The sequence below is a fragment of the Maylandia zebra genome, linkage group LG8, assembly GCF_041146795.1.
Source record: "Maylandia zebra isolate NMK-2024a linkage group LG8, Mzebra_GT3a, whole genome shotgun sequence".
Taxonomy (NCBI): domain Eukaryota; kingdom Metazoa; phylum Chordata; class Actinopteri; order Cichliformes; family Cichlidae; genus Maylandia; species Maylandia zebra.
The window spans coordinates 9,394,523-9,420,813 of NC_135174.1; the positions used below are offsets into that span (position 1 = coordinate 9,394,523).

A 26,291-nucleotide genomic window follows, 5' to 3' on the forward strand; every position below is an offset into this window, starting at 1 on the left:
GGAAAAAAGATTTGAAATATTTCACTTGAAGTATGACGAATATATAAGGTATGAAGGCTTACATTCTCTGACGCACCACAATTTCCCTGTGAAATGAACAAATGTTCTAAAGGGCAACATGTCATTGTAAAAGTGAGACATACTTTCCACACACTCACTGAGGCTCAGAATAGCAACATTATAATCTACATGTAACCCAACAATGACCCTTTGAAAGCAAATGGACACCCATTTAATACACCCACACACCAGCTTATACATAAAGTGCCAATATAAGCATTTTATTTCTATTGAAAAGAAAATTACAGTGACAATCAGGGTCCTTTAATAGGAAGGGCTAAATGGATTGTCATGGCAAAAAAAAAGAAGAAAAAGGCAAATGCTGAGTGCAAATGTGCCACACTAGTCACGACGTGATTGGGCTGAAAACTCTCCACAAATTACTGACGATTGCTCGGCTTGGATATAACGAGGTGGTGATGGCTAACAGCCTGCGCTGGAGTCACTCTAAAATAAGACATGCACCATTAAAATAAAGTAATCTTTTTTCCTATAAAAGTCATTTCAAACGTTTGAATAGAACATAAAGTCCTTGGCGGCAAAACTGAAAATATCATTACAGATTAGTTTCTTTGCTTACTGGATTTCTCGTCGGTGCTTTGGAATTAACCTCCTGAAGTGGCGCCAAACTGCACAGCCCCCCCGTCAATATTTCAGAGCAACGTATATCTATATGTTTCTTTCAATGTAAACAAGTTAAGGCCAATATTGTCGTCAACAGACAATACATTTATAGTAGCAAACAGTTTTAACAGTTGATAAATACGAAAAGCTACAACAGCAGAATCTCTCATTAGGCTCATTTCACTACACTTTCCCACAGCACGCGTAAAGGCTGGAAATTTGGGACACTTTCCGACTTACACTTTCTTTACCTGACACCTCCTAAAGATCTTCAAGCTTTTTTTTTAAGTTTCATTTCCCCTAAGCCACCAACAAAATCTTCCACAGATTGAAACTTCACGCAACAGAAGCAGCTGCGTAAGACTTGGTGGGACAATCGTTGACATTCTCTCAGAGCTGTATTTTGGCAGGATATTTATGAGAGGATACAGAGAAGGAGAATCTCTGCATAGGCTGAGCTCCAGTGCTACTGAGGACTGCTGTGGTGGGGACACTCGCAAGCCAAAGTAAGAGGTAGGGTGGGGGCTACAGTGGGTTGATAACTGTTGTGTCATCTGCGTGAAAGATCACTTTGAAGACGTATAACAAATGTTGGTGGCTCTGAGTAGAAGTCGGTGATGGAGGGAAACAAAATTATTTCCTCATATGCATGATCTCTCGTTAGCTGGCGTACAGAGCCCAACTGGTATCTGACTTAACTGATATTTTTAGACGACACTCACCTATTACAGATATCTCAGTATCAGTATATAAATGCCATCTGATATGTGCAGTAACCTTTGTTTTTTTAAATATTACTGTTTCTTTAAGGAAAATAATGGAGAAAGGGATGTGTCGGGCAATTACGGCGACATTACAGAGTTTTACACACTCCCATTCTTTTGCCTTTAATACAATGCCATATTGCACCTCAGCAGATCTGAATTAACAACAAAAGCAATTCCTCCTCTAATTTGACACATGTATTTATATGCTGTATATGTATATGTAGAATACATATACATAAAAAAGCAACCCATCAGGAACAAATCGGCCTCTACAAAATATGGTGAAGTTTTTTCATTTTGTAATATGGAACAGGCTTTGCTGGTACACTTTTATCTATCCTTTAGACTTACATTTGAAATGTCACACTAAATTGATTATTATATGTAAAAGAATCCTGCTAAAGGTAAACACCACCTTTTCGGATATGCAAACTTAACTCTGTTGCAGTGATACTCTAACTTTGGGAGCTTATATAAATGTGATTTGGTTTTTTTTTTTTAGGGAAAATGGACAAACTGAAGGTTGATGACTCTTGTGCTGACCAGTGTTTAAGCTAAATTAAAGCTGGACCCATTATGATTAATGATTGATTTAAAAGGAAAAAACAGTCATGGGGCATTGGCTTCTTAATCAAGGCATGCTATAAGAAGTTTGAGACTTCAGAAAAACTGGATAGGTGATGATGGTATGTCTTGCTTGACTGAAAATTAGGCGAACATCCACTAGAGGGTCTACTTGGCCAGGGTGCTGTTGCATTGCTTTGTTGCCATATAAAAGTGTTGTGTTGGCAGAGCCTCCGCAGCAAAGGCTCTGTCTGTGCCAGAAATGTTTGGGAGGTGTTGAAGTATACAAAGTTGGCAACGTGATCACTCACCGATTCTTACCAGTGACGTGAAAAAGACAGAGATGGAGTCACGCTGAGGCAACGAAGGGCACGCTTTGGTGAAAGTGATACGGACAAAGAGAAAGAGAGCTTTACAACACGAAGGGAAGGACACAAACACAAAGTCACATCAGTGAACATCATGACAGAAGCGGGGAGGATCACTGAAGGAGACAGGCACATGAACATAGCAGTTTTCATAAAGCCTGAACTCGAATGACTTTGGAAACTAGAAAAGTAAAAAGGGAAAAAACAAAATCAAAAGATCAAAACTGACATTGAAAATATGCATCAATATAAAAAAAATCCACAAGAATAGCAGAAACAGGATAACACTTCAGAAGTCTTAGCTGTGTCGTGAGAAAGAGCTGTGATTCTTTGATTCTCCCTGTATGTAAAGTGTTTGCTTCCTTCATTGCATTGTATCTCGCCAGATAATTGTCCAGCAATGGCTGTGTAAACAAAACCTCCAAAAAAGGTGTGTGTGTGTGTAGTAGATATATATCTGCAAGTGTGCATCAAAGGGGTTTGGCTGAGCACAACAATGCTAGTTCCTCTTCCGTTTATTCTGCGATTGGACTGCTGGCCCAGTTAGAGCTGTGGTAGGCTGGTTAAACCCTTAGCCATCAGATCGCCATGTCTGGTGCGCCTCCACTTCCTCTGAGACGACTAGCAGGAGTTCACAGTTCTTCCCTCGTAGCTGCTGGTGGAGAAACTTCCTGAGAATGTGATAAAAATCAAACAAAGAATTACATTTTTTTAAATTAAAGTGAAAGTGATTAAAGTGAAACAACAACAAAATTAACAAGGTGTACGCTGATGTAAAGCTTCAATGAATTATTTTTTAGCCCAGCAGAACAAGTTGTAAACCACAATACAAGTTGTAATTCAAGTTGTTCAGGTTCAGTGAATAGCTTGAAATGAACTGCCAGAGGTTAAAAAAAAGTAAAGGTTACCCAAAACTAAAGAAATAATGCAATTTTTCTTAAATGAATTATACTAAAAGGCCTTTTTCATGGAACATAAAATGGGTTAACAATTTAAACTGTTCTGCAGCAACGGAGGTTTATCAAGCCTTGAAACCTGGTGTTCCAACCCTCTGTCTACATAAACACTGGAACACACTGGATCCATACCCTCTTGAGCATCGGTTGAACAGTATTGCGCTGCATAAAATAGTGTGTTGCTACAAAAATGGTGAGAAAAAGGCAATTAATAATGGAAGATGTCTGGCGCACCCAAAGCCACACCTGAATCAGACGACAAGTTTCTGAGAGTTAACAGCTTGCGTGATAGGCGGCTCAGAGGACAACAGCTTCAAGCACAGCTTAATAGTGGTCGTAGTAAGCAAGTCTCAGTCTGAACTGTGATGAGGAGACTTCGAGCGGACAAGTTGCAGCAAGAAAAATATAGTTAAGACGTCAGAATAAGACAAAGAGGTTTGCCTGGCCATGAAACATTGCCAATGGACTATGGGCAGAAATCTGTGCCATCAGAAACTGAATTTGAATAAGTTAAATTTGAATTTGAATGGCTCCGATTGAATCTGAATTGTAACTTGAATAAATGCTTTTGAAAACCGAATTTGAATTAGTCTAATTTGAAATTGAATTTATGGTTTGAAAATGATCATCACTAAATTGAAATTGAATTTTATATTTTGAAAATGAATTGATTTGCTTTGAAACTGCATTTTATCCTTTAAAAATTCAGCTCTCGAATAATTTCAGTTTCACTTCTCACCATTCAGTTTCAGTTCTACAATTCAATTTCAGTTCCAAAATTCAGTTTTTTTGGAACTTACATCCGGTTCCGGTTCAAGCGCAGATTAATAGAACTACGTTTTACTAGCGGACCGAAAGTGTTACTGACGGGAATCTACAGCGTCTTGAGCTGAATTAAGACTTCAGAAGTCATTCGTCATGTCGAGTGACCAGCGGATAAACTCTCAGGTTGGTAATAAATGTATTACATGTATAAGAACAAGCGTCATGTTAACAAATGATAGCCGTACGGTAACTTTTATGCTTATTGTAGCTGCTAGCTAAAAACGCTAATTTAGCGTAGTTTGCCCTGAATTCAGCTTTGACAACAAATATGATCGACTGTTTCTAGTAGAATTCCAAAGTTGTCATCTTGGACCCTCTCAGAGTACCCCCTCTGTATGCTTGCAGAGACCCCTACAGTAGGGAAACATGCAAAACGGTGTCCAAACCTTTGTATTTTAGCTTTATTTATGTCTTACACAGCATCCCAACTCTTTAGCTAAATTAATAACTTTAGCTAACGTGAATAGCTAGTCTAATTCATTAGTGCAGCATTACTGGATCACCTCTGTTTGAAGTGATATAATATGATATACAACTTTCACTGTGTTTAACTACCATAATAATTCTACTTAATTTTTTTTTTTTAAACATACTGCTCCATTAATATGTTTGACAGGCTGAAGTTGTCGGGTCACCTCCTAAATCGACCATCTTTTACAGGTGTTTTGTGCCAGAAATGGAGTGTCCACTGAAGACTGAAGATACTGAATCTCTACGCCTTGCAATCCATCCCTCTTATGCCTTCATCTAGACAAGAGACAAACTTAACCATTCTCATATGCTCTGTACCTACATCACCTTCCCTGACAGTCGTAGCTTGGCTCATCTGAGGGTGAAATTATAAGAATGTGTTATTTTGCAAAGTGCTTTCTAGGGTTCCTAAATAAAATATGGCATTGAGGTCTTTTGAATTAATCCCTTCTTCTGAAATATAAGAACCTCTCCTGGTTTTAATGGCACTTTGGATTTCCTTACTTTCTGTTCCACTCCCAACCCCAAATAGATGCTGACAAGCTGCCACAGTAACATGGAAGAGGGAAAGAAGTTGGAAAGGACTACTACAAATAAACCTAATGCCTAACAATGTAAAATAAGAACAATAATAAAGATAAGATGAAGTAACAAGTTTTTAGTTTTTAGTTTATTCCAAATGATCATCCAGATGTCTGTGACATGTGATGACAAACACCATAATGGAAGGCCTTAGTCATCACATGCTTAAACTCATATTTTTGCATATGCTGAACAGGCAGTCAGACATGCTGTAACTGTGGGGTAGAAAACAGCATAAACACCATACGGCAGGGGTCTCAAACTCCAGTCCTCGAGGGCATGGAAAAGTTGCATGACACCGGCCCTCGAGGACTGGAGTTTGAGACCCCTGTCATATGGAATATGACAGGGGTGGTTGAACTGCATGAAGACTCTGAAGTTTCTCTTCTCTTCTGGCAGGACAGGAATGTGGCCTTGTCCTGTGAGCCACTGTAAGGATGTACTTAGAGTAGAACTGGACTGTCACCAGCCTCAGGCTCTTCACCCTTTTCAAAGACAAAGAAGTCATTTAGATAAAATATTAGATATTGTTTACCTGTAAATGCACAAAGTAAATTTTGAAATGTAATTATTGTCAAGAGTGAACAAGCACTGATAGTGTAATCTACAGCTGTGGCCAAACGTTTAGAGAATGAGAAGTGTTGTTTGCTTATTTACAAAGTTTGCTGTTTCAGTGATAGTTGTATATCATATTATATCACTTCAAACAGAGGTGATCCAGTAATGCTGCACTAATGAATTAGGCTACCTATTCACTTTAGCTAAAGTTATTAAGTTAGCTAAAGAGTTGGGATGCTGTGTAAGACATAAATAAAGCTAAAATACAAAGGTTTGGACACCGTTTTGCATGTTTCCCTACTGTAGGGGTCTCTGCAAGCATACAGAGGGGTACTCTGAGAGGGTCCAAGATGACAACTTTGGAATTCTACTAGAAACAGTCGATCATATTTGTTGTCAAAGCTGAATTCAGGGCAAACTACGCTAAATTAGCGTTTTTAGCTAGCAGCTACAATAAGCATAAAAGTTACCGTACGGCTATCATTTGTTAACATGACGCTTGTTCTTATACATGTAATACATTTATTACCAACCTGAGAGTTTATCCGCTGGTCACTCGACATGACGAATGACTTCTGAAGTCTTAATTCAGCTCAAGACGCTGTAGATTCCCGTCAGTAACACTTTCGGTCCGCTAGTAAAACGTAGTTCTATTAATCTGCGCTTGAACCGGAACCGGATGTAAGTTCCAAAAAACTGAATTTTGGAACTGAAATTGAATTGTAGAACTGAAACTGAATGGTGAGAAGTGAAACTGAAATTATTCGAGAGCTGAATTTTTAAAGGATAAAATGCAGTTTCAAAGCAAATCAATTCATTTTCAAAATATAAAATTCAATTTCAATTTAGTGATGATCATTTTCAAACCATAAATTCAATTTCAAATTAGACTAATTCAAATTCGGTTTTCAAAAGCATTTATTCAAGTTACAATTCAGATTCAATCTGAGCAATTCAAATTCAAATTTAACTTATTCAAATTCAGTTTCTGATGGCACAGATTTCTGCCCATAATGGACCACTGAAGACTGGAAGATGGTATTATGGACTGGATCAAAATTTGAAATCATCACACAAGATATTTGTACGGCATCAAGTAGGCGAAAGGACAACTGTCAAACATGGAAGAGGAAGTGTGATGGTCTGGAGCTGTTTTGCTGGACCCAGTGTCGGTGACTTGTACAAAGGGTGTTACCACAGCGCCATGCAGTACCCTCTGGTCAGGGGTTCATCCTACAGCAAGATGATGACCCAAAACATAAGTCCAAGCTATACCAGAGCTACCTCAGGAAAAAAGAGCAAGACGGTAAGCTTGAAAACATGGAGTGGCCAGCACAGTCTCCAGACTTAAAGCCCATCAAGCTGGTTTGGGATGAACTGGACAGAAGAGTGAAAGCAAAGCAACCTACTGCCACACATTTATGGGAACTTCTGCAACAGATATTGTAAGAACTTTTTGAAGAATATTTAATTTCTATTGTAGAAAGAATGCCACGGGTGTGTTCAGCTGTTATATCTGCCAATGGTGGCTACTTTGATGAGTCAAAAGTTTAGAATACATTTTGGTCTATAAATTGATTCCATGATTTTTTTTTTTTACTCCAATTGCTTATTTCTACTATGCTTTCATCTTAGAGTGCAATGAGACATTAAACTGCATAATTTTCAATTCTAAAACGTTTGACTGGTAGTGTATGTCTGATTAAACCGTGTCTTTTCCATGCATGCTCAACTTGCACATAGAGGCTCAGGCAAATAGTCTTTTGCACATTTACAATCACATGCTAACATGTTCTTTTTTAACTTTATATTTTCAGTGTACACTGAGGGCCATGGGAGCATTGCGATTTCAAATTCCTGTGTATAACTCTACATATGGTCTTCAACAATAAAGCTGACCTTGATTTGACTTTGTTAGTATGTGTATAGAATGGGCAATGTCACCAAGTTTGTCAGAGTAAACCACGGTGTGCCCACCACGAGACTGCTCGTAACAACAAACCTAATCAAACACTTGAATTACCCTTGACCAGCTGAACATGGACATTTTAAAGAAGCTAACAAAGGAAAAGTGATTAAAGTGAAAGCTATCCAGAGCTTAGAGTCAGCCTCGGTATGATCAGTGAAAAACCCCAAAAAACATTAAAGCAGCCAACAAGGAAAACTTGTTTGGTTAAATGTATAATATATATAAATATTTGTTATTGATATATACATATCAATAACATATCAAATATATCAGGTAAAAGTGGGTGTACAACAACCCATTTTAAGTTGTTTATTAGTTAGTTATTTGTACCTCTTCTTAGTAGCAGGGCTCTTTATTTTTATTGCTTAGGGGAGAGAAGATTCTGCAACGCGTGCACCAGGTATAGCGGAATGGTTCGGTTTGTCCCCAGTATACCTTTTTTGCTTTCTTCTGACCACTACTCATGCTAGGGCCTTCATCTGGGCTGGAATTTTCTCCAGGACGCAGGTCATATTGACTATGTTTTCTTTTAAAATATTTATCTATTGCTATTACACACTGCATTATCTCACATGACTATTATGTCATTTCTTCTTTATTTTCTTCTGTTTTACTGGCAGTTGGCAGCCCATTTAATTAGAGCAGGAAGTTGTACTGCCCTCTAGTGGAAGAGAATGTACCTGTTCTGCCCGATTGCTTTGAGCAGCGGTCCCCAACCCCCGGGCCTCGGACCGGTACCGGTCCGTGAGTCGTTTGGTACCGGGCCACGAGAGTTGAGGCTCAGGTGTGAAATGTATGGTTTTCAGGGTTTTCAGCGTTATTTTGTTATTGTTTTTATCGTTAACTCGATTTTCCTGGGTCTTTTCACGTGTGTTATGAATAAATCTTCTTTTTTTCGGTACCGGTACTAGTTTTATTTTGTTGTATTTATCCGCGACACCCTAAAGGCCGGTCCGTGAAAATATTGTCGGGCAGAAACCGGTCCGTGGCGCAAAAAAGGTTGGGGACCGCTGGCTTAGAGTACTAATCAGGTGGAACCAGATTATCTTCCACAGCACACCTGATCATTTCTCGCGGCACACAGTGGTTGGGAAACACTGGTCTACAAGACACAGCCCTCTGCCCTGACCTCTGTCTACACTTTCTGATGAGTTTATAATCTCACTCATTCATTTCAGGACATATGTAATAAAACATTAAGACTATATGGTAAAGTTAGGTCATTCTAAGTAAGTAGCATGAGGTTTTATCACTATAATAGATGGCTAGAACATTTTTGTGGATCAACATGGCTGTCTTGGGCCTTTACAGATCCTCGAGTCATCTAGAATCGTTATGAGGTACATTTCGTCATGAGATGATGAGCTTGATGGTCCGTGCGGCTGTCCGCGTGCCTCTATCGTCTACAGATTTTACATTACAATGCAATAACTATGCATGCACCCCAGGCAGCAGACTTCAAAGAACTACAACAGGAATAACTACTCAGCTGTGATGCATTAGTTGTCCATGTACATGCAGAGCATCATCAAGGCTTCACACTTACTTCTAACATGGAGCTAACTGTACATTTCTCAGCTAGATCCTCTCCACTGGCACATCTATTAGTTTTTAAAACTTCATGACAACAAAATTATAAAACAACACAGCTGCTGCTGCTACACATGCACACACTCCCCATCCCTCTCACCTGAGCTCATCCGGATTGCCAATTGGTTGAGGGCTACGTAGCTTGGAGTCCAAGTTGTAGTAGACTCCTCCCACCTCTCTGACGCCTATCCAGTGCTGGCGCTTAAGCGGCAACCGGAGGGGCCCCCAGCGCAGATTGGACGGTACGTTCAGGATGAAGCCCTCCACGTTGGACAGTTCAATATTGCCAACATCCCTAAAAAAATATATATTTTTAATAATAACAATAACAACAACAACAATATTAGTAACACTAATAATACATATATATTACATGACTATTTGAAAATATTTGTATTTACTTTTTTTAAAGATTTTTTTTTTGGCCTTTATTGGATGGAGACAGTGTAGATTGAAAGGAAAGTGGGGATTGAGAGAGGGGAAGACAAAGGGCTGCGGGTCGGACTCGAACCCGGGCCTACTGCTCTCCAGCCATACAGCATTTTTGTTACCTGTCATTATTTGGGCTTGCATTTACTTGAGCAATATATATATATATTTATTTTTACATTGAAACTTTCAGCTATGTTCAGATAAAATGCACTTACAAGTGTAGTCACAACACAAAGGTCCATTCTAAGTCAGGAAGTCCAGAAAAAAAAACCCTGTGATAAACCATCCGCAGTAACAATCACAAGCAAAGCTATTCAGCTATGTACAGGACATCGCAAGAGACTGCGTAGAATACCAGAGAGAAGCATTCTTGCAGCCAGAAGTTTAAACAAACCAGGAAGGCGTATCCATTTTCAAATGAAACAAACAGGTTATATGGCACACATGCTTACGGCACTGCAAAGCACTCTTGATTTTTTATCAGTTCCCATTGATGACTGTAACGAACACTGTGTAACTCAACTGCGCTGACCTTTGTGCAGTTTGTGTAGCGACATGTGTTGCAAACTTTGCATCTGTCAAAATTCAAAACTGTCATTAACTGGCAAACGAAGACTGAAGTGGAGACTGAAGTTTTAGTGCTTGAATGCCTGCCACACCTACGCTCCAGTATCAGAGCACACTTCTAAACACAGTTGACTGTACACTGATGATAATACTACACGAGGACAACGATCAACCAATCAGATTTAATAAAAACTCAGAGTTTGTGGGTTTTCTGCTCCAGAAAGAGAGCTAACTTAAACTCGGGGTCTATTATTGGAGTAACAGACTCTGAGACCGCTGGCAGGTTTTCTTCAACAAACTCTGAGCACATACTGAAATGTATTAATTTAAGAAGTTTACAAATATTATAATCCCACTGATATGTTAGCTTAGTATTTGTTCTATTTAACCTGAGTGCTTATAGAATTGATCTTTTCATCTGTGATTCTGTGGACAATAAGTCATCTCTGAGGCTGTCTGGTGAGGGTTCTCGTTGAGGGACATTCACATTTCTGGATTAAAACGAAGGCTCTGCGTTTTCTTTACCCAATGCTGGTACCTTTTTTTTTTCATTACACATGCTGAACTGCTAGAAAAAACCTCAAGAGGTTTTTTTTAACCTGCTCTGTGGATCAGGGCACCAGATTTCCTTGTCTTATCAATCACTTGTCCTCTCATAAGTGACCTTATTATTTTGCTCCCTTCCAAAAATAAATGATATTTATAAATACTCCAGTTGTGGGTTGGAGCTTTTAAGCACACTTTTTTCACTGTGGTCCAAATACTTAAAAATATCTTGGCTGCAAGTGTTTACCGCATCAAAAATCCCCTGTGAGTAGAGTTATAAAAACAGCCTCAGGTCACAGGAACTTCATAAACATAACCAAAGAATAAAAAGAAGTCATGTCTTCTCTTGTCGAGAAATCCAAAATGAGAGAGCGCTTAAGTGCTAGTCCATTCATCGCGTTGTTTTCTTGCCTCAGTCTCCGGTTAACGTGCCAGCAACCGAATGTTTACAACATGTAAGCATGTAAAGCCTTAGTTACATGCAAAAAAGAGGTGAATCTCCACTGTGTTATGCCAAACAACAACAGCGCGCATCTGCAGAGCTCAAAAAGAGAAAAACAGGAATGGGTTTTATCGATATAGCAAGTCTGTGTTTGGTGCTGCTGTCAACAGTCATGTAAGACTGATAATGAAGGAAGAAGGAATGCTGATAAAACCGACTCAAACTTTATCAACCACAGGAAGCACTGACTAATCACAGGGATCACTCAGGACCCTGCTGATGAGGTGGCTGAGGTGCAGATGAAAACAAGGGGTGCCTCCTTTTTAGTATTGACAATATATGTGCACTCTAGCGAGATAAGAGAGGAACAAGTGTAAACAAGTACAGATAAGCAACAATAGACTGATTGCTTTTCTTTGGTTTGGGTTTCCTCAGCCTAACATTGACTATTTTGGGAAACAATCAGGGGTAGAAGTCATGAGGCAAATTGCAGTTACAACGTAAGCAAATGGAAATAAATCTATTAAATCAATACTTCTACTAGATTAAATATGATTTATCCATGCTAAGGCTTCTTTTGTTGCTACTCCTACATACCTTCTTTTATCCCACCAAACTGCCTCAAACCCTCGGGTCTGCAGGGCTGCCATAATGACATTGACGTCATAGTTCCCGTTTCCCAGCATGCTCTTTTTGTGAGGCGTCACCATAGTGCTGGGAGAGAGCCTGCAACAAGTCGACAAAAGGGATCGTCCACAGATCACTTAGTCAGATTGTATTTACGAAACATTTTATGCACACCTTAACACTTTTAATCCACATACTGTCTCACCTCTGGTAGATCTCCTGCAGGGTGTCTCGGCTGAAGGCTGTCCCATCCTGGAAGACGTTATTGAGTGCGTGCAGGGCACACAGCTCCCGCCGTTGCTTTTCGTGATAAATGGCCGGAGGCACCAAAGAAGCTTGGGGAGGAGCTGGCGAGGTGAGTGAAGAAGAGGACGATGAGAGATCTTGCTGCTGAGTTTCCCTGGGATCCCTGGACCTCTTCTCCTCTGCCCCCACCACCGCCTCCCCTCCTCCTCCCCCTCCACTTCCTCCACCACCTTTCTGTTTGCTGATCTTCCAGGGCATGCACCCCAGCTCCTGCAGGCTGCCTCGCCCCTTCCCCTTCCACTCACCGGCTGGATACGGAGCACTTCCCATCCCTGGATGTTCACCACCGCCAGCGCTGTCGCCGCCCCCACCTCCACCGGTACCTCCTTCAGCTCCACAACTACTAATGTCAGGACACTACATGAACATCATGACAACCATTTGCGTGATAACCTCTCAGCCACTTGGAAGAGAGGAGCTTGTATCTGGAGGGAGGGTAAATGAGACCTGTGGCTCTCAAACACCGCAAAACCTTCTTTCTGTCTCTTTCCCACTAAAGGACAGATGTGCAGAAAGATCGCTATGAGTGACCAAGTATAACCAGCAAAGATACTCTAGATACTCCAAAATGACAGACTAGTCCTCCAACAGCACAGCGGTGTCATCAATCATAGTGCCGTCACTCTTTGCGTTTTCCACTTCCTCCATCCTCTATGTGCTGACAGCTCTTTCCATCTAAAGCCTATAGCTTAGCAGGTCTTTCCATCCTCCAAGACTTGCTGACGGCAAAGCTACAGTTCCACAGGAACAGAGGAGTCACACACTGTGGAGAAAAATACAGTCAATAAGCAACTGAAATGCAAAAAATAAACACACTGTATTAAAAAGGAAAGGAAGGTCACGTGTTTTTCCTCATAATTTAGCTATTACACATAATAACACAAGTCCCCAAATCACACCTCGGATATGGTTGGTTAAAGAATAGCTGCCAAATCGGCCTAAACAACACGGTGAAGCACCACTGAATACGCTGTTACATTATTTAGAGCTTCAGTTGGTCAGCAGAGCTCAAATGAAGGGAAGGTAAACATTTCGAGCAGCTTTGGACTGGATAGAGGAAGCAAGCTGTTCACTGAGCTAGCAACATTTGACAAGAGCTACACGTTAATGTGAAGCTTACACAGCGTTAAGGAGACATAGCAAATATATTCCCCTAATAGCAGGAAAAGAAGGTTTTAATCCGTGTTAGCAGATATCTGGCGTTGTTCTTACTGCTGCTCTACGTGACTCCGTGTCTCCAGCAAACACAACCACAACGCCTCCTTTTATGATTTATAACTTCATTTTCTCTCGCCGACCACTTCCCCGCCCGTTACCTGCCGCTGGTGTCACAGCTGGGCTGCCGTAAACCGGTCTAAAACCCGAGTCTCCTCTGTCCTTTTCCCCCTAAAGGGTGCTCAGACCTTTGTCTTTGCCACTTTTTTCCTGTTGTGGCTCTCTCCTGTCTCTTTCTCCGTCCGTGCAGTCGCGGACATGCGCAGTAGCGCCTCCCTGGCTCCATATTGCTGTCACCGCCTGCGTCAGTAGACTGGAGCAGATCCTCCCCCGAGACTGCCAAAGCCTACCTTTCCCACTTTGTTCTCACCTGTTGTGCGCTTTTCATCACAATACTGCTGCACAAAGGGTTTAAATACGTATGAAAATATGTTTTACCATAGGAAACATCACCTGCTGTCTTCTTAAAGCAGTTCCAACTCTTAAACTTTACTTCATGAATGGGTCATACAAATGAGGACTGCTTTAGCCTCCTTTAGCTTATTGTTTAGCTTTGTCATTTTTGATTTAGTCTCACAACATAAAATTTGCCAGTCTGTAAATACTTAAGCTGCTTAAAAGTTAGATATTTTCCACTTGGTGGGAACTTAAAAGAAAAAAAAAGTATTTCAGTTAAACAAACTAATGCCATATGCCTATGTCATTGTTCACTGGTTGAGCAAATTAATAGGACGGCTAAGTTTGAAATTTGTTTTTGGTACAAAATCTTCCCAAGAGGTTGATTCTGTTCATCTGGATGTAGCGTTTTCAGTGGGAGAAACGTCTCAGCTGACTGCAGTTTCCCCCAACCTTATAAACAGTACCTTTTCACAATGACTGCAACTAGCACCACTGAATGAACAATGGGCTGTGAGGTCAGTTCCTTGATCACTGGCTGGGGAAAACTTGCAGTCAGCTGAGACTGAAGAAGTAAAATGAATGAGCGACGAAACGTTTCTCCCACTGAAAACGCTGTCCAGATGAACAGAATCATCTTTTTGGGAATTCCTTACCGGGATGATCAAGCATGCATCAAGATGTTACAAAAACTTGATAAAAAGTATATGCAATATGTGCAACAAATTAACAGGAAACAATTGATGTGAAACACAACACTGCCTCTGAAGCAGTCTTAACATGATGGCCTTCTTGTGTTGTCCTTCATTAAAGAAAAGTGAGAGAACTGTCTCACCCCTTTATTTATTTTACTGACATTTAGAGGGACACAGGAGTTTTCTCTCTTAATTTAGCATTTTGATTTGAAGCTACTCTTTCGCAGTCACCACCAAGCACCAGGCGTCAAACCAACATTTATGATGTTAAACACATACCAGTTCAACTGTACCTCAAAAACCCCACCAAAGGACGCCCTCTCTAAAGTAAAAGCAGCGCAGACAGTGTGTTGCATTGTCACAAGAATTTGCATAGTCAGTTGGTGAAGCAGAGGACACCTTAATATATATATTTTCATGCTTCCTCCTGATTTGCATATAAACTGCTGGAATTGCAGCTCACACTACACCCATTAGAAAGCTGATCAGTTCATTTGTATATTTGCTCATCACCGAGAATAGCCAATAAACACAGTTTTCACTTTATACGTGTTGTTTTGTTACTCTTTATAGAATTTTATCAGAATTTTTACAGAATTTTATCATCTGTTCCTCTGATAATGTTTGATTAAAGCGGAGGGCAATCCGTTAAGTTTGTGCTGCAGGAAGAGTGAAATGATGTGTGAAGGAGAAACCCTGAGTTAACAAACAAAGTTTTTTTGTGATAAAATGTTTATTGTGTTTAGAGAAATGTAAAAAAAGAGTAAGGGAAAAAAGAAAGAAGGGGGAGAGGAACAGACAGAGAGGCACTGAGTACAATAAAGACTTCAAATTTTACGCAACATCTTCTTTAGCTTTGTGGGTTCAGGCTGCAGTTCAAGATAAGCAACATCCATGAAAATGAGCAACCACTGCTGCCAAGTGAGCAACTGAAGCTTCCTCCGTGTGGAAATCAACTTTGTAGCAGCTATTAAACCAGCTAAAAACACACTTTTCTGAGCCTCATGCACTCTTAATTGACACAAATCCCTTAAAATTGAAAAAAATGGGGAAATGGAACTGAAATATGTTATAAAGTAGAAAGATTTTCTTAAAACATTTCCAAAACGTGGACACTCCAGGACTTTCCCATGCCATGTCATAAAAGGTGGGTTGGCAAAGTCAGCCTTAAGTTTCATACTATAAAATCTTTGTGAAGTCATATATGTCCTATGTACAAAATAAAGAAATGTATTTGTTGATTATTAGGGTTCCTGGAGGACTGTTTAACGATGTCCCAAACACCGTCCCAGTAAAACTAGTGCTGAGGTCTTAAATATCTGTGCACCATAATGAATCCACTGGCAATGGAAGGTTTGTTCCTTTTCAATTTCATTTGGAAACTCTATGACTGTACCATTGACTTTAACAAATGAAGTCTGGCGACACAGATCAGGTGTCTATGTTGTGAATTAGTAACGGTAATATACTGAGTTCTTCACCTGTAAATACAGACCTCATTGTCTGCTGGGTGAATGACTTGGCATTTACTGTAAAAGTCAGTTTCGAATGTCTGTTTTCGAATTTGCATGTGTACTGTGGAATAACATTTGTGCTTCTCCTCTTGCTTTTTAGCTTTGCTGATTTTGTATTCAGAGAGGATATGAAAATGAGAAATGCTACAAGAGCAAAGAGCAAACAAATTTCCAAGAAGTGTGTACGTGTTATACAGTTTTAAAAGAAATACATACAAATAAATGTAGACTTACAATAGGTAAAGGTTAAGAACTTGAACCTGAGGCACAGGTAAAAATGAAAGACTGAGAAATGTTCGAGAGAAGGAGGGAGGCAGAGTAAGCGACAGCCTCCTCTGCTCTTCAGTTGCCCAAACACTTCTTATTCTTGTGAATCCAGCTCCACAAACCTTAACTGTCATCTTTCTCTTTCTTCTTCAACTCCTTTTCTTTATATTCTTTCTTTTTATTACTATGCATTTTCTCCTTGTGCTCCACCTCCATCTGTTCTATCGCCATTATTTTGAAAACCCTGGAGCATTTTTTTTGGGATGTTCTTTCTTAAGCAGCATTCCTGCAGCTCTTGATTCTTCTGCTCCAGGTTTTCCTTCTCCTTTTCAATTATTTCTTGTCATGCTCACGTTCTTTCTACCGTACGTTCCCGTCTTCATATTTTTGCTGCAGTTCCTTATACTTTTCTCTCACTTCTTTATTCAGATGCGGTTCTTCTATCTGCCAGACGTTTTTGGACTAACACATTCACGGTCTTCATCCTTTGCTGTAACAAATCCCCTTCTGTGTTTTATATGTGTACTTTGGATCACTATCTGCTTGGCCGAATGGCAGCATTTGGCAGAAAGTATTTTGGAAGACATCCAGGTAAATATTTCCATGTACTGCATAGGTGATGAAGCGGACGACACATTGACAGACAGCAACAACATGCTGCAATCTAAAGCCCAAGGACAGGACAATCACATTTAAAATTGACACTGGTGCTGATATGACTGTCATTCCTGACCATGTATTCAATGTGATGTTCACAGATGTAAAACCAGCTCTTTAGAAAGAAAAGATGCCCATACTTGTACAAGGTTTTATACCACTGGGCATGCTAGGGTTCACAAACCTAACACTACAGAAAGGAGAGAAACCAATATTTGTGATCAGTAACCTGCACTCTCCTGCTCAGGGCTAGCGGGCTCAGCTAGTTGCTAGTGGCTAACAGCCCCAAGTCATGAAAATGTATCAGGATGGATGACCAGAGAGCAGATCATTAAAGCTTGGTAAAGCTGCACTGTGCAGATGCCTCCTTTGTTGTGCATGATAACCTCTAGTTAAAAAGAGCATAATTGGTCATTCCTGCAGCTTTAAGAAACAGTGTCCTCAGCAGGCTACATGAGGGGTAGCTAAATGCATGCAGAACATGTGTGAGCCAAAATGAGCCATTGCTCCCAACAAATCTACTGGAGAGACCCAGGTGAGGGCAGACCTGTTTACAATCAAAGGGAAAATGTACTTGCAGGTAGTGGACTGTTGAAATGATATGCTGAAATGGCCAACCTCCACCACATAAAGTTTCCTGATATCACTGTCCATCTGAAATCCATGTTCGGATGTGACGGGGTGCCTGAGATCTTAAGGACTGGCAATGGCCCACAGTTCTCAGCGGATGATATGCCAAACTTTGCTGATACATACAGTTTCAAACATGTGATCAGCAGTGCACAGTACCCACAAACCAACGGGGAGGCTAAACAGGCTGTTCAAAAAGACCAGATCAGTACTTCTGCATATCTTGTCGTCCCACTTACAAATGTGTTTTAGCCCAGCTCAACGTTTGATTTGGTGCCAGCTTGGTTCCACTGTGCTGGCACCAAATTCTTCAACAGGCATCACTGTGCACAGGAGTTCAGTTATCCCCCCACGTGGGAACAGGCGTGGTTGAACTGCACTCTAGTTCCTTCCCTACAAAAACCAACACCTGGAACTTTTCCAAATAGCCCCACAGTCATAACCAAGTCAGGCAGAGCAGTTTTGAAACCACAGGACTGGACTGAACTTGTAGACAACTGCGCAAACAAGAGTTTATCCTTAGTTTGAAAGATAGAACTCAGTGGGAAAGCTACTGCATTATGATGAAACTTGGGCTGTTGTTGGGCTGTTGGGCTAAAAAGTTTGTTATCTTCAAAAGAAACAAAAGAACAAAGCAGCGTTCAAGTTAAGCATCTGTTCAACAGTAACCAAATCCAAAGTCAAATATTTTATGTTCTCCTTAAAAAGGGAGCTGGTGAGATGTTGGTTATGTAAGGAGGCCCAGAGGATTTTGGGTAACGTTGTTTTTGTTGTAGTAGGGGGCTCCAGTTCTAGTAGCCTCACATTGCAGGAATGAAGGGAGCCTTATACAGTGAAAACCTATAAAATATAAACTCAAGACTCTGAATCAACTTCATATATTATGTCTGCTTCATTTGTCATGAAATAACAGAACAGTCCTCACCTTTCCATGAAACTGAAGTAATTGTCGTCCAATTACCTATGAACCTCTGAATGTCAATACACACTGAAGGTAAAGTCGAAGAACTTAAAATCCATCTGGGGCCCCTGACTGAAGGGTGTCTCCTGGCCGGGTGGGTACCTAAAGAACAACCTGACTGATCCTGCCAGCAGCATGTGCTTGTCTTTGTTTAAGTACATGTGGTGATTACAGTAAAACTGTGAATGGTGCATAAAATCATTTATGGTTCCTTTGATTTCTCAGCCATTATTTGAATTACAATGGCAATCCGAGGGCTAATAAGTATAAAGTTTAAAGGAAAGCTAGATAGAAATCCAGACTTAGAAATCTAAGTGCACCAAACAGAAAATCCGGGGCTATGTATAAAAATTGACCTATTATTTTTTATTTGGTTTGCAGAACAATCTTTACCATAAAATAAAACACTGAATACTCTACAAATATAAATCCAAATAATCTGAATCAATAACTACATTACACACATCCATAAATACTTTTTTTATTTACTTTTACCTAAATGCATCTGTTTGTCTTTCAAACTAAGAATTAGCATGTCAGTTTGGCTTTCTTTATTAAAAATCACATAAAACATACTTTATTGGATTAATTATATTACAAAGAAAAAAGACTGTAGTATTGCAAACATCAGACCGAAGTGAAAATCACATAGAAAAACGCGCTTCTTTATTTTGGAGACATACCTAATAATACCTATATAATACCTGTAGCTCCGTGTGTCCTGAAGTACACGCAGTTGAACACTAGAGGGAGACAGAGACTGCGCATGTGTGACAGAAACAGTTCTCAGAAGTGCAAACACATTCTGCACTTCAAGTTAAACAGCATACCTATTTTTGTGGCGAAGGCAGTGTTTTACAGGGATATGCGGGCAAAGCTCCGCTCTTATTTCTCCTGTTACCGAAGCGGGCTGAGCCCGTGGGAACGGCGTAGCGAAGGAAGTGGGTCTCTGCGTCCCACGCAGAGGAGGGTTTTCCGGTTAAAGTTTCCTTTGTGATTCGGGGGTGGCGCTGTGATGCCAAAGGCGTTTATCCTCACAGACACAACACACAAGTGGCGAACATTATGAGTAAGCATAAAAATACGAATTCATGGTTTGGACTTAGAGCAGCAGCTTAATTTCTATTCAGCGAGAGTAACAGCCTGGCAGATAACTGATCGTAGGCGTTGGCACTTAGGGGTGATGTTGTAATGGCATGCTAACGGTTGCTAGCTAACTTGGGGTGTCTGTGTCTGCAGTCAGCAGGGGAGTCGAAGAGTTTTCAGCTAAAGCCGGTGTCAGCGTTAAATACTTTATTGTTGTAGTTGATAGCGTTTCACGTCCAGTATGTCGCGTGTGTCCGCTTTTCTATAGCAGCCCGACTTTGGCTCGCGTATTGAATGTTTAGGTTCACTCCCACCCAGACAGGCTAACAATAGCTTAGCATGCCTGTGTGTTTTGGACAGTGACAGCTGCAGGCTGCGGCCCCATGACATCTGTGGAAAGGCCTCCTGAAACGTGGATTTCTTTAGCCCATCTTATCAGTTGTCATGAGTCTTGTACTATTGTAGATCTTTTTTCTTTTCTTTTTTCCCTGCACATGCCCTGGTTACTGTGATACAGCTGCTCAGCATCATAGTACGTACAAGTAGTGGATCAGAAGAGCAAAGGGGTATAACAGACTATTTGTACTGAAGCTTTGTTCTTATTTTGCTTTACAGGACCGTTCAAAGCTCTGTCCTCCTGAAATGGGAAAACCCCCCTTCCAGATTTTGTAACACAGGTAAGCAACAAGCCTTGTTCACATCTGGCCTAGTTTATGATAAGCCAGGTTGCAACCACATCCTTTTACCTGTTTGCTGGGGAACTGAAAAGCTCTTGTAATTCTTGGTAGCTGGTTTCCTGTGACTGATGGTGAAACAGCCTTGGCTGTCAGGACGTGTGTGCCTCGCAGTGTGTACCAGTGTAATGATGATGCATATCTGAAAGGCTAGTGTGGGCGTGTAGGGAGGAATGCTTCCAGTGTGTTTCAGCATTTGAATGTACTATTCAGCAGAATAGCACATTATGCATGTTTGAACAGCAGCTGTTTGTTGGGGAAAGTAGGGATGAGGCAACTGTGAAGATCTGTCGTATTCATTTGTGATTTGGAGGTTAATTTAATGTGTGACACTTGATATTTAGGTCACTGGCTGTTATTGTATTAAGCTAGCTTTTGTGTGAGGCATCGACAAAAGCTGCAGACATAACACCTCGCAGTTTTTCTCACCTGTTGTCGAGGAGATAGGCATCTCAGAGTGGTGTACTGAGACAAAGATCACACATCAGATTGAAGAAGCAAGTGCATGCATTATCTTGCTTGTCTCATCATGTTGGCTTACGCTGTTATTGAGCTCATGTAGATACAGCTCTAAATAATTTCTTTATACAATTACAATACAAGATTTAGTCTCAATTATTGAGTTAATGTTATTTTAGCAACATTGTCAAGGTTTTCTGAGTCTTTCTAAACCAGTTTTTGGATTTGTTTTCTCTGGGTGAGCAGTCAGGCTGTCTAGATAGACTAGTTTTGGCTGTTGTCATCTGTAAAATGATTACAAATCTCTTGCGTGATCAGGTCAAAAAATCATTGTTAAATATCAGGTGATTTTGACAGCTGGACAGAATGGTGAAAAAATGCTTATGCAGTTTGATTTCTGTCTGTAACATGTATACGCACTGATACAGGGTTATTTGGACCAGCTATATAATTTGTTTAAATAATTGTCATCTTATTAAATCATATTAAATTATAATATTTTGCTAATTTTTAGCTGTATTTTATTAGGTCCATCATTGACTAGTAATGAGAGAATCTGGTTTATAATTTGTAAAAGCGGGTTGTGTTAGCCTCGTGATAGACTGGCGACCTGTTTCTCACCCTTTCACAGCTGGGTTAGACCCTAAAATTGGATGGATGGATGCTCTGCATAAGGTGCAGATACTTACTGAGTAAAAGCCTTGTGCCAGATAAATGACTGAACAATATGTTTAGTTGTTTCTTTAGAGGATCTCTTGTCCATTTGTTGAACCCCCAACTCTACCATCTTGGACAGTAGCTGGCAATGTGAACCCGCTCGTATTCTCAGATGGATAAAAATTTTATTAAAATCAGTTTGTGAGGAAACTCAGCCCCACAGATGAGAGAAGACAGATTTTCAATCCAGTTTTAACAACTCAAAATTATTAGTATTTTCCATAAAAAGTAACACTATTCACATACATTCTGATAGGTTCACATATTTTTTTTATCTCTCTGTTTTAATTGACTTAAAAATAGCATTTGATAGAACACAAATGTTATCTAAATGTTTTATGTCTGTCGCGATCAAACGTGCAGTGATCCAGTGAGATCAAGAGAAACTTTAGTGTCGTGCGGTTAGTGTGTCGCTATTCAGACGTGTGAGCTTGTGTTTGATTGTGAGAGAACGAGAGGAGCAGCATCTCAGACAACACTGCCTCATTGTTTGCAGCCCCGCTGTGCAGTAATGACAGAATCCCCATCCGAACCCCACAGCTAGAAAACACATATTTGCAGAGAGCAAGAGGGAAATCAGCACACAGCACAGCAGCAGGTCCTGCCTTTGTAAACAACCATTAGCGAGTAGCTGTCAAAAGTTACCGGGCCTGCTCAGTCCAGAGGAGTGCTTGAGAAAGGAACCAGTTACACCAGGCTTGTGCCAGCAAATCAGGAAAATCTCTTCCATTACATGGGTTTGAATGGTTTGACTATTCACAGGAAGGTTAGCCTTCAGGCTTCGCTTCTTCACACGCTTAACCAGTTTGTTATAAATGTACCTGCCAGTCAGAAAGCAACAGCGATTTTAAGAATTTTTTTTGCCCCCAACCATTACGCCAATGAAGTGTTAATTGCATCAAGAGCACATTTTACACAATTGCACCTGTTGCATCACTTTCACACTGTAAACACAGCAATAGTCACCTAAGCTTGATGGAGAACCAGAAATGGAGTAAAGTTATTCAAAAGTCAGTGACATGTACGACTTTTGGCTCATTACCGAGCAGTTTAATGCTCTGTGTGTTTGTGCTTTGCATAAAATTTCCATGGAAACATTAGAAGATATCCATGCTAATAATATGATAATGAATTGCATTTATATAGTGACACTTGTCACTAAAGCCAAGTAGCCTGAGCTAAACTGAACGCTTATGTTGCTAAAAACAGGTTTAGCTTGTTTAAACCCGCACATTAGTTTAGGTTACATTAGCATTATTCCCATCGCTCATTACAGGTTTACAAGGAGTGGGCAGCCTCAGATAGGGAAGTGTCTTCTGAACTCTTTGTCTCGAGGCTCCATTTAGTCCAAATTGACTATATGGAAGCATTTAAGTTTTTTATACACTTCCTCAACTCAACGTTCAACGTTACTTTAACTCTTCCCAAGGAGGGACTTTGCCTCTCTGCAAGTGCAAGGCAACACACAGCTAGACAGGCACTTTTTTTTCTTTAATAGCTTCCTTTATGAGATACCTCGAGCTCTGATGGCGACTCGTTACCCAGGCTAAATGTATGGAAATCGTGCTGAGGTTGTTAAGAAGTAAAAAACAAAACAAAACATAAGCTGCCTTTTTAGAACAGCGGCCACAGCAACAGTTGTAAAAGCTGAAACATGCAAATTCTTCCGTGATGGCTGATTTAATCCCTGGTCTACAGTCCAGCATTCTTTCTCTTTCCCAAGTTATTTGTGTATGAAAGAGACAGGCAGTCAGACTGAACGGTTTCTGGGACTAGGACTCAGGTTCCTGGAACTATGTTTTCCAGACTTGTCAAAGCCTGTGAACATGTCTGGAGTATTGTTTTGTTTTTATAGCGTGGCATAGTTGAGGGTTCCTCTAACTACATAAAGGACAAGCTGAACACTGGAATTTCTTAAATCCAATTCTTAGTAATTCATTAATAGATTTGTTTTTAATGGGGAAATGAATTGCAATTGGAAGAATGGAGGTCACTGCGGCTTCAGCAATTAGACCAAGGGAATATTATTCATGTTGCAACAGCGCTTCATAGTCAGTATAGCTCAGAAAAGTACAAACTGACTCAGTTATGAGCCACACTTTAATTTGTTTATTCATTTCCTGTGTAGAGCTACATGCTACAAAAAAATGGAAAAAATAGATGTGTGTGTATATATAATCCTGTTTGGTCAATTCCTAAATAAAAACTGCATACATATGCACTAGTTGCAGTAATCACTGTCCCTTTATATGGAGCTTTCTACTCTGTGTCCTCTGATTATTTCACGAGACATTACACTTTCTCTTTCCCTTTTGAAAAAACGATTCCAGGTCTTTCTGTCACCTTGGCATCGATGGACTCACAGAAAGGGGAGGAGCCAAATCCTGGCAGTATGGAAGTTGCCAGTGTGCCAGGCTCGGCCTCGAGCCCCCAGAGCGACGCCGTGACCAGCGAGCTTCAGGAGCTCTCCCTTCAGCCTGCTCCCAATCTGCTGCCTATACAGGAGCGCAAGAATGGTGAGACAGTGACGCGCATGACCTTTGTGTTTTTCAGCCACCACCGCTTCAGTTTGATGCTAGGTTTTGGATAAAGAAACCACAGCAGACATCTTTCACGTGGCACAAATACATCCAAAGCTACGACTGTTATTTTAATTAGACGTTTTTACACATAAGAGCTTGCTCTCCAAAACGATAAAGAAGTTAAAAAGGTTCTAAAATCCAGCTTTTATGAATTGATACCATTTTACCATTCACTGTGCCAGGATGTTTGATTAAATCACACACTAAGTATTTTATCACAGCTGCATGTAAACAGAGTTAAATGCGATTCAGATCTGTAAGATTGTGGTTTAAACACGTCAGTTTCTCTTCATAAACTTACCTCTGCCTGCTCTTTCTGTGCTACAGCCCTGCAGTTTCTGAAACGCCAATTAGTGACATAGTCGATGGAAGCGTTGCTTTGATAGAGTGCAAGATTAAATTTTAGTGAACAGACCCACCTGACCCCCCCAGTCATATTGCAGCCACCGCGTCTAACAACTTTTCTGGCGTAAAAACGTGGTATAAACACTTCCTTTGAGCATGTCACACCAGGTTTGCTTCAGTAATTGTGTCCTTCTGTAAAAATTCACGCTTATGTGCAGGGCTGCTTTTCAATATGTATGTTTTCTGCTCATTTTTGATGAAGTAGTATTCTGCCCTACTGCCTGACTCTTGGCTCTCACCACGAGTTTTTGTAAAGCAGTTTTAAAAACACTTTGTCCCTCTGTTGTCTTGTAGCGTCACACTGTTTGTTTGGGCTTTTCTGCCATTAGATGTTTGCCATTATATACATTACTATTATGTCAAAATGAATAAGTGTTGTATTTACAGTTATCCCTGTTGGCTTTTCAGAAATGTCCTTTTTCTAGGATGATGTGTAGGAAACGCTTGACAGCAGCACTCTTGCTTCTGCCCCAAGTTAAGATTTTGTCGAACACTTCTCATGCCTGATAGAAGTGAACATAAAATCCTCCAAGCAAAGAAAAGGTGTGCTTGGGGAATATGTTACGTAAGTTGAGGACACGTGGAAGGTGTGGAAAGCACTTGTCTGGGAGGCAGAAGTTAAATGTCAGATGCGCCTGTACCTCTTGGTCATTAGTCAGTAGAGAGATTAGCTCACCATCGAGGGCGTCTAAAGGCAAGCGAGAGACCGAGATTTAAGTTCTGACGTGGTACTACGTGTATGTAAAAGACTGTGTGCACTGAAGTCTCCAGAAGGAAGGGAGTGAAGAAGCTTCTGTGCCTAATTGGCTTGCTCCTCAGCTTTGACCTCCCGCTACAGTAGATTAGAGTGTGCTGCATGTTTGCTCTGTGGAGTTAACACTCTGTAGACCCTTTTTATGTCTGGAATTAGGATAGAGCTTGGAGTATTTTGTTCTTCTGAGTTACTTGAGCATCTTCCTTTAGTCACAGTGGAAAGGTTACGTTTGCTGGATTAATGTCTTTGATTTGTTTAAGGTCATAATGCTAAATTACAAGTGAAGCAGCGCTTAGTGGCATAGTGTCAAGAAAATGCTTGGTAGCTAAGAGAGCAAAACTTGAGCTGTTTCCAAAAAGGTATAAGTAACATTTTCTAGTGAATTTTTTTAAAAACGTATCCGTTTGTTACAGTTTCAAAAGTAACCAGAAAATACTTAGCAAAAGTCAAAGTTTGTTAAAACGTTTTTGTAGCTAAGAGTCATCAACTTCTTCTAGTTTTCATCCATTCTTTCTGCAAAGGGCTTCTGCTCTCTCTTGACCCATCTTGCATGCAGTGCTATTTATGTCCATAGTCCTCAGTGGACTATGAGGGAAATGGCAAAACCTTTAGCTTGCACCTCTTGAAATAGTCCATTGTGGATTTTACTTTGTAAGCGAAGACATGCAGCTGGTCATCTGGTAGGGAGTACGCCTAGACTAGCTGGTGTTTTTTAACCATAAAGTGGGCTTGTGCTCTTGTGGAGGGCAGAATGGAAGCTATGGGGAGAGTTGAAGCCAACTCATCTGAGATCTTGTGGAAGCAAAGGCGGCTGTAGTCAAACACTAATAATCCTTCTGCGTGTTTATCTATGGAAACCTTGTTATGCCTTTTAGAAAGATTTTGCTGACCAAAGACTCATTTTCTGTCATCTTGGCTTGAGCTGAACTAAGCTGTGAGTAAGGTTGAACTTATAGGGATGGCTG

The 26,291-nt window shown here is 40.4% G+C and overlaps 2 protein-coding genes across 6 annotated transcripts in view; one reads left to right on the top strand and one right to left on the bottom strand.

Annotated features, from left to right (window-relative positions):
* Positions 1-25: 25 nt before the first annotated feature.
* Positions 26-13,726, bottom strand: josd1 (Josephin domain containing 1). Of its 3 annotated transcripts, none has more exons than XM_004557588.4 (5): positions 13,571-13,726; positions 12,154-13,017; positions 11,919-12,047; positions 9,435-9,629; positions 26-3,054 (listed from the first exon to the last, which is right to left on the bottom strand). In XM_004557588.4, exons 2-5 carry the CDS (start codon positions 12,522-12,524, stop codon positions 2,955-2,957), a joined length of 795 nt encoding a protein of 264 aa, XP_004557645.2. In that variant the 5' UTR covers positions 12,525-13,017; positions 13,571-13,726; the 3' UTR covers positions 26-2,954. The 3 variants fall into 3 exon arrangements, with proteins under 3 accessions (XP_004557645.2, XP_076743394.1, XP_076743395.1); XM_076887279.1 differs by lacking the exon at positions 26-3,054 and adding an exon at positions 5,292-5,702; XM_076887280.1 differs by lacking the exon at positions 26-3,054 and adding an exon at positions 5,292-5,702 and having other exon boundaries at positions 13,467-13,726.
* Positions 13,727-19,402: 5,676 nt separating this feature from the next.
* mrtfab (myocardin related transcription factor Ab) overlaps positions 19,403-26,291 on the top strand; it is a 40,572-nt gene continuing 33,683 nt past the window's right edge. Inside the window, exons 1-3 of one of the 3 annotated variants that reach the window (XM_004557590.4) lie at positions 19,403-19,658; positions 20,291-20,352; positions 23,916-24,101. In XM_004557590.4, the coding sequence (XP_004557647.2) occupies positions 23,939-24,101 (163 nt within the window). In that variant the 5' untranslated portion in view covers positions 19,403-19,658; positions 20,291-20,352; positions 23,916-23,938. Of the gene's footprint in view, positions 19,659-19,829; positions 20,208-20,290; positions 20,353-23,915; positions 24,102-26,291 lie in introns of those variants that run through there. The other 2 variants (XM_004557593.3, XM_004557591.4) reach the window with 2 other exon arrangements.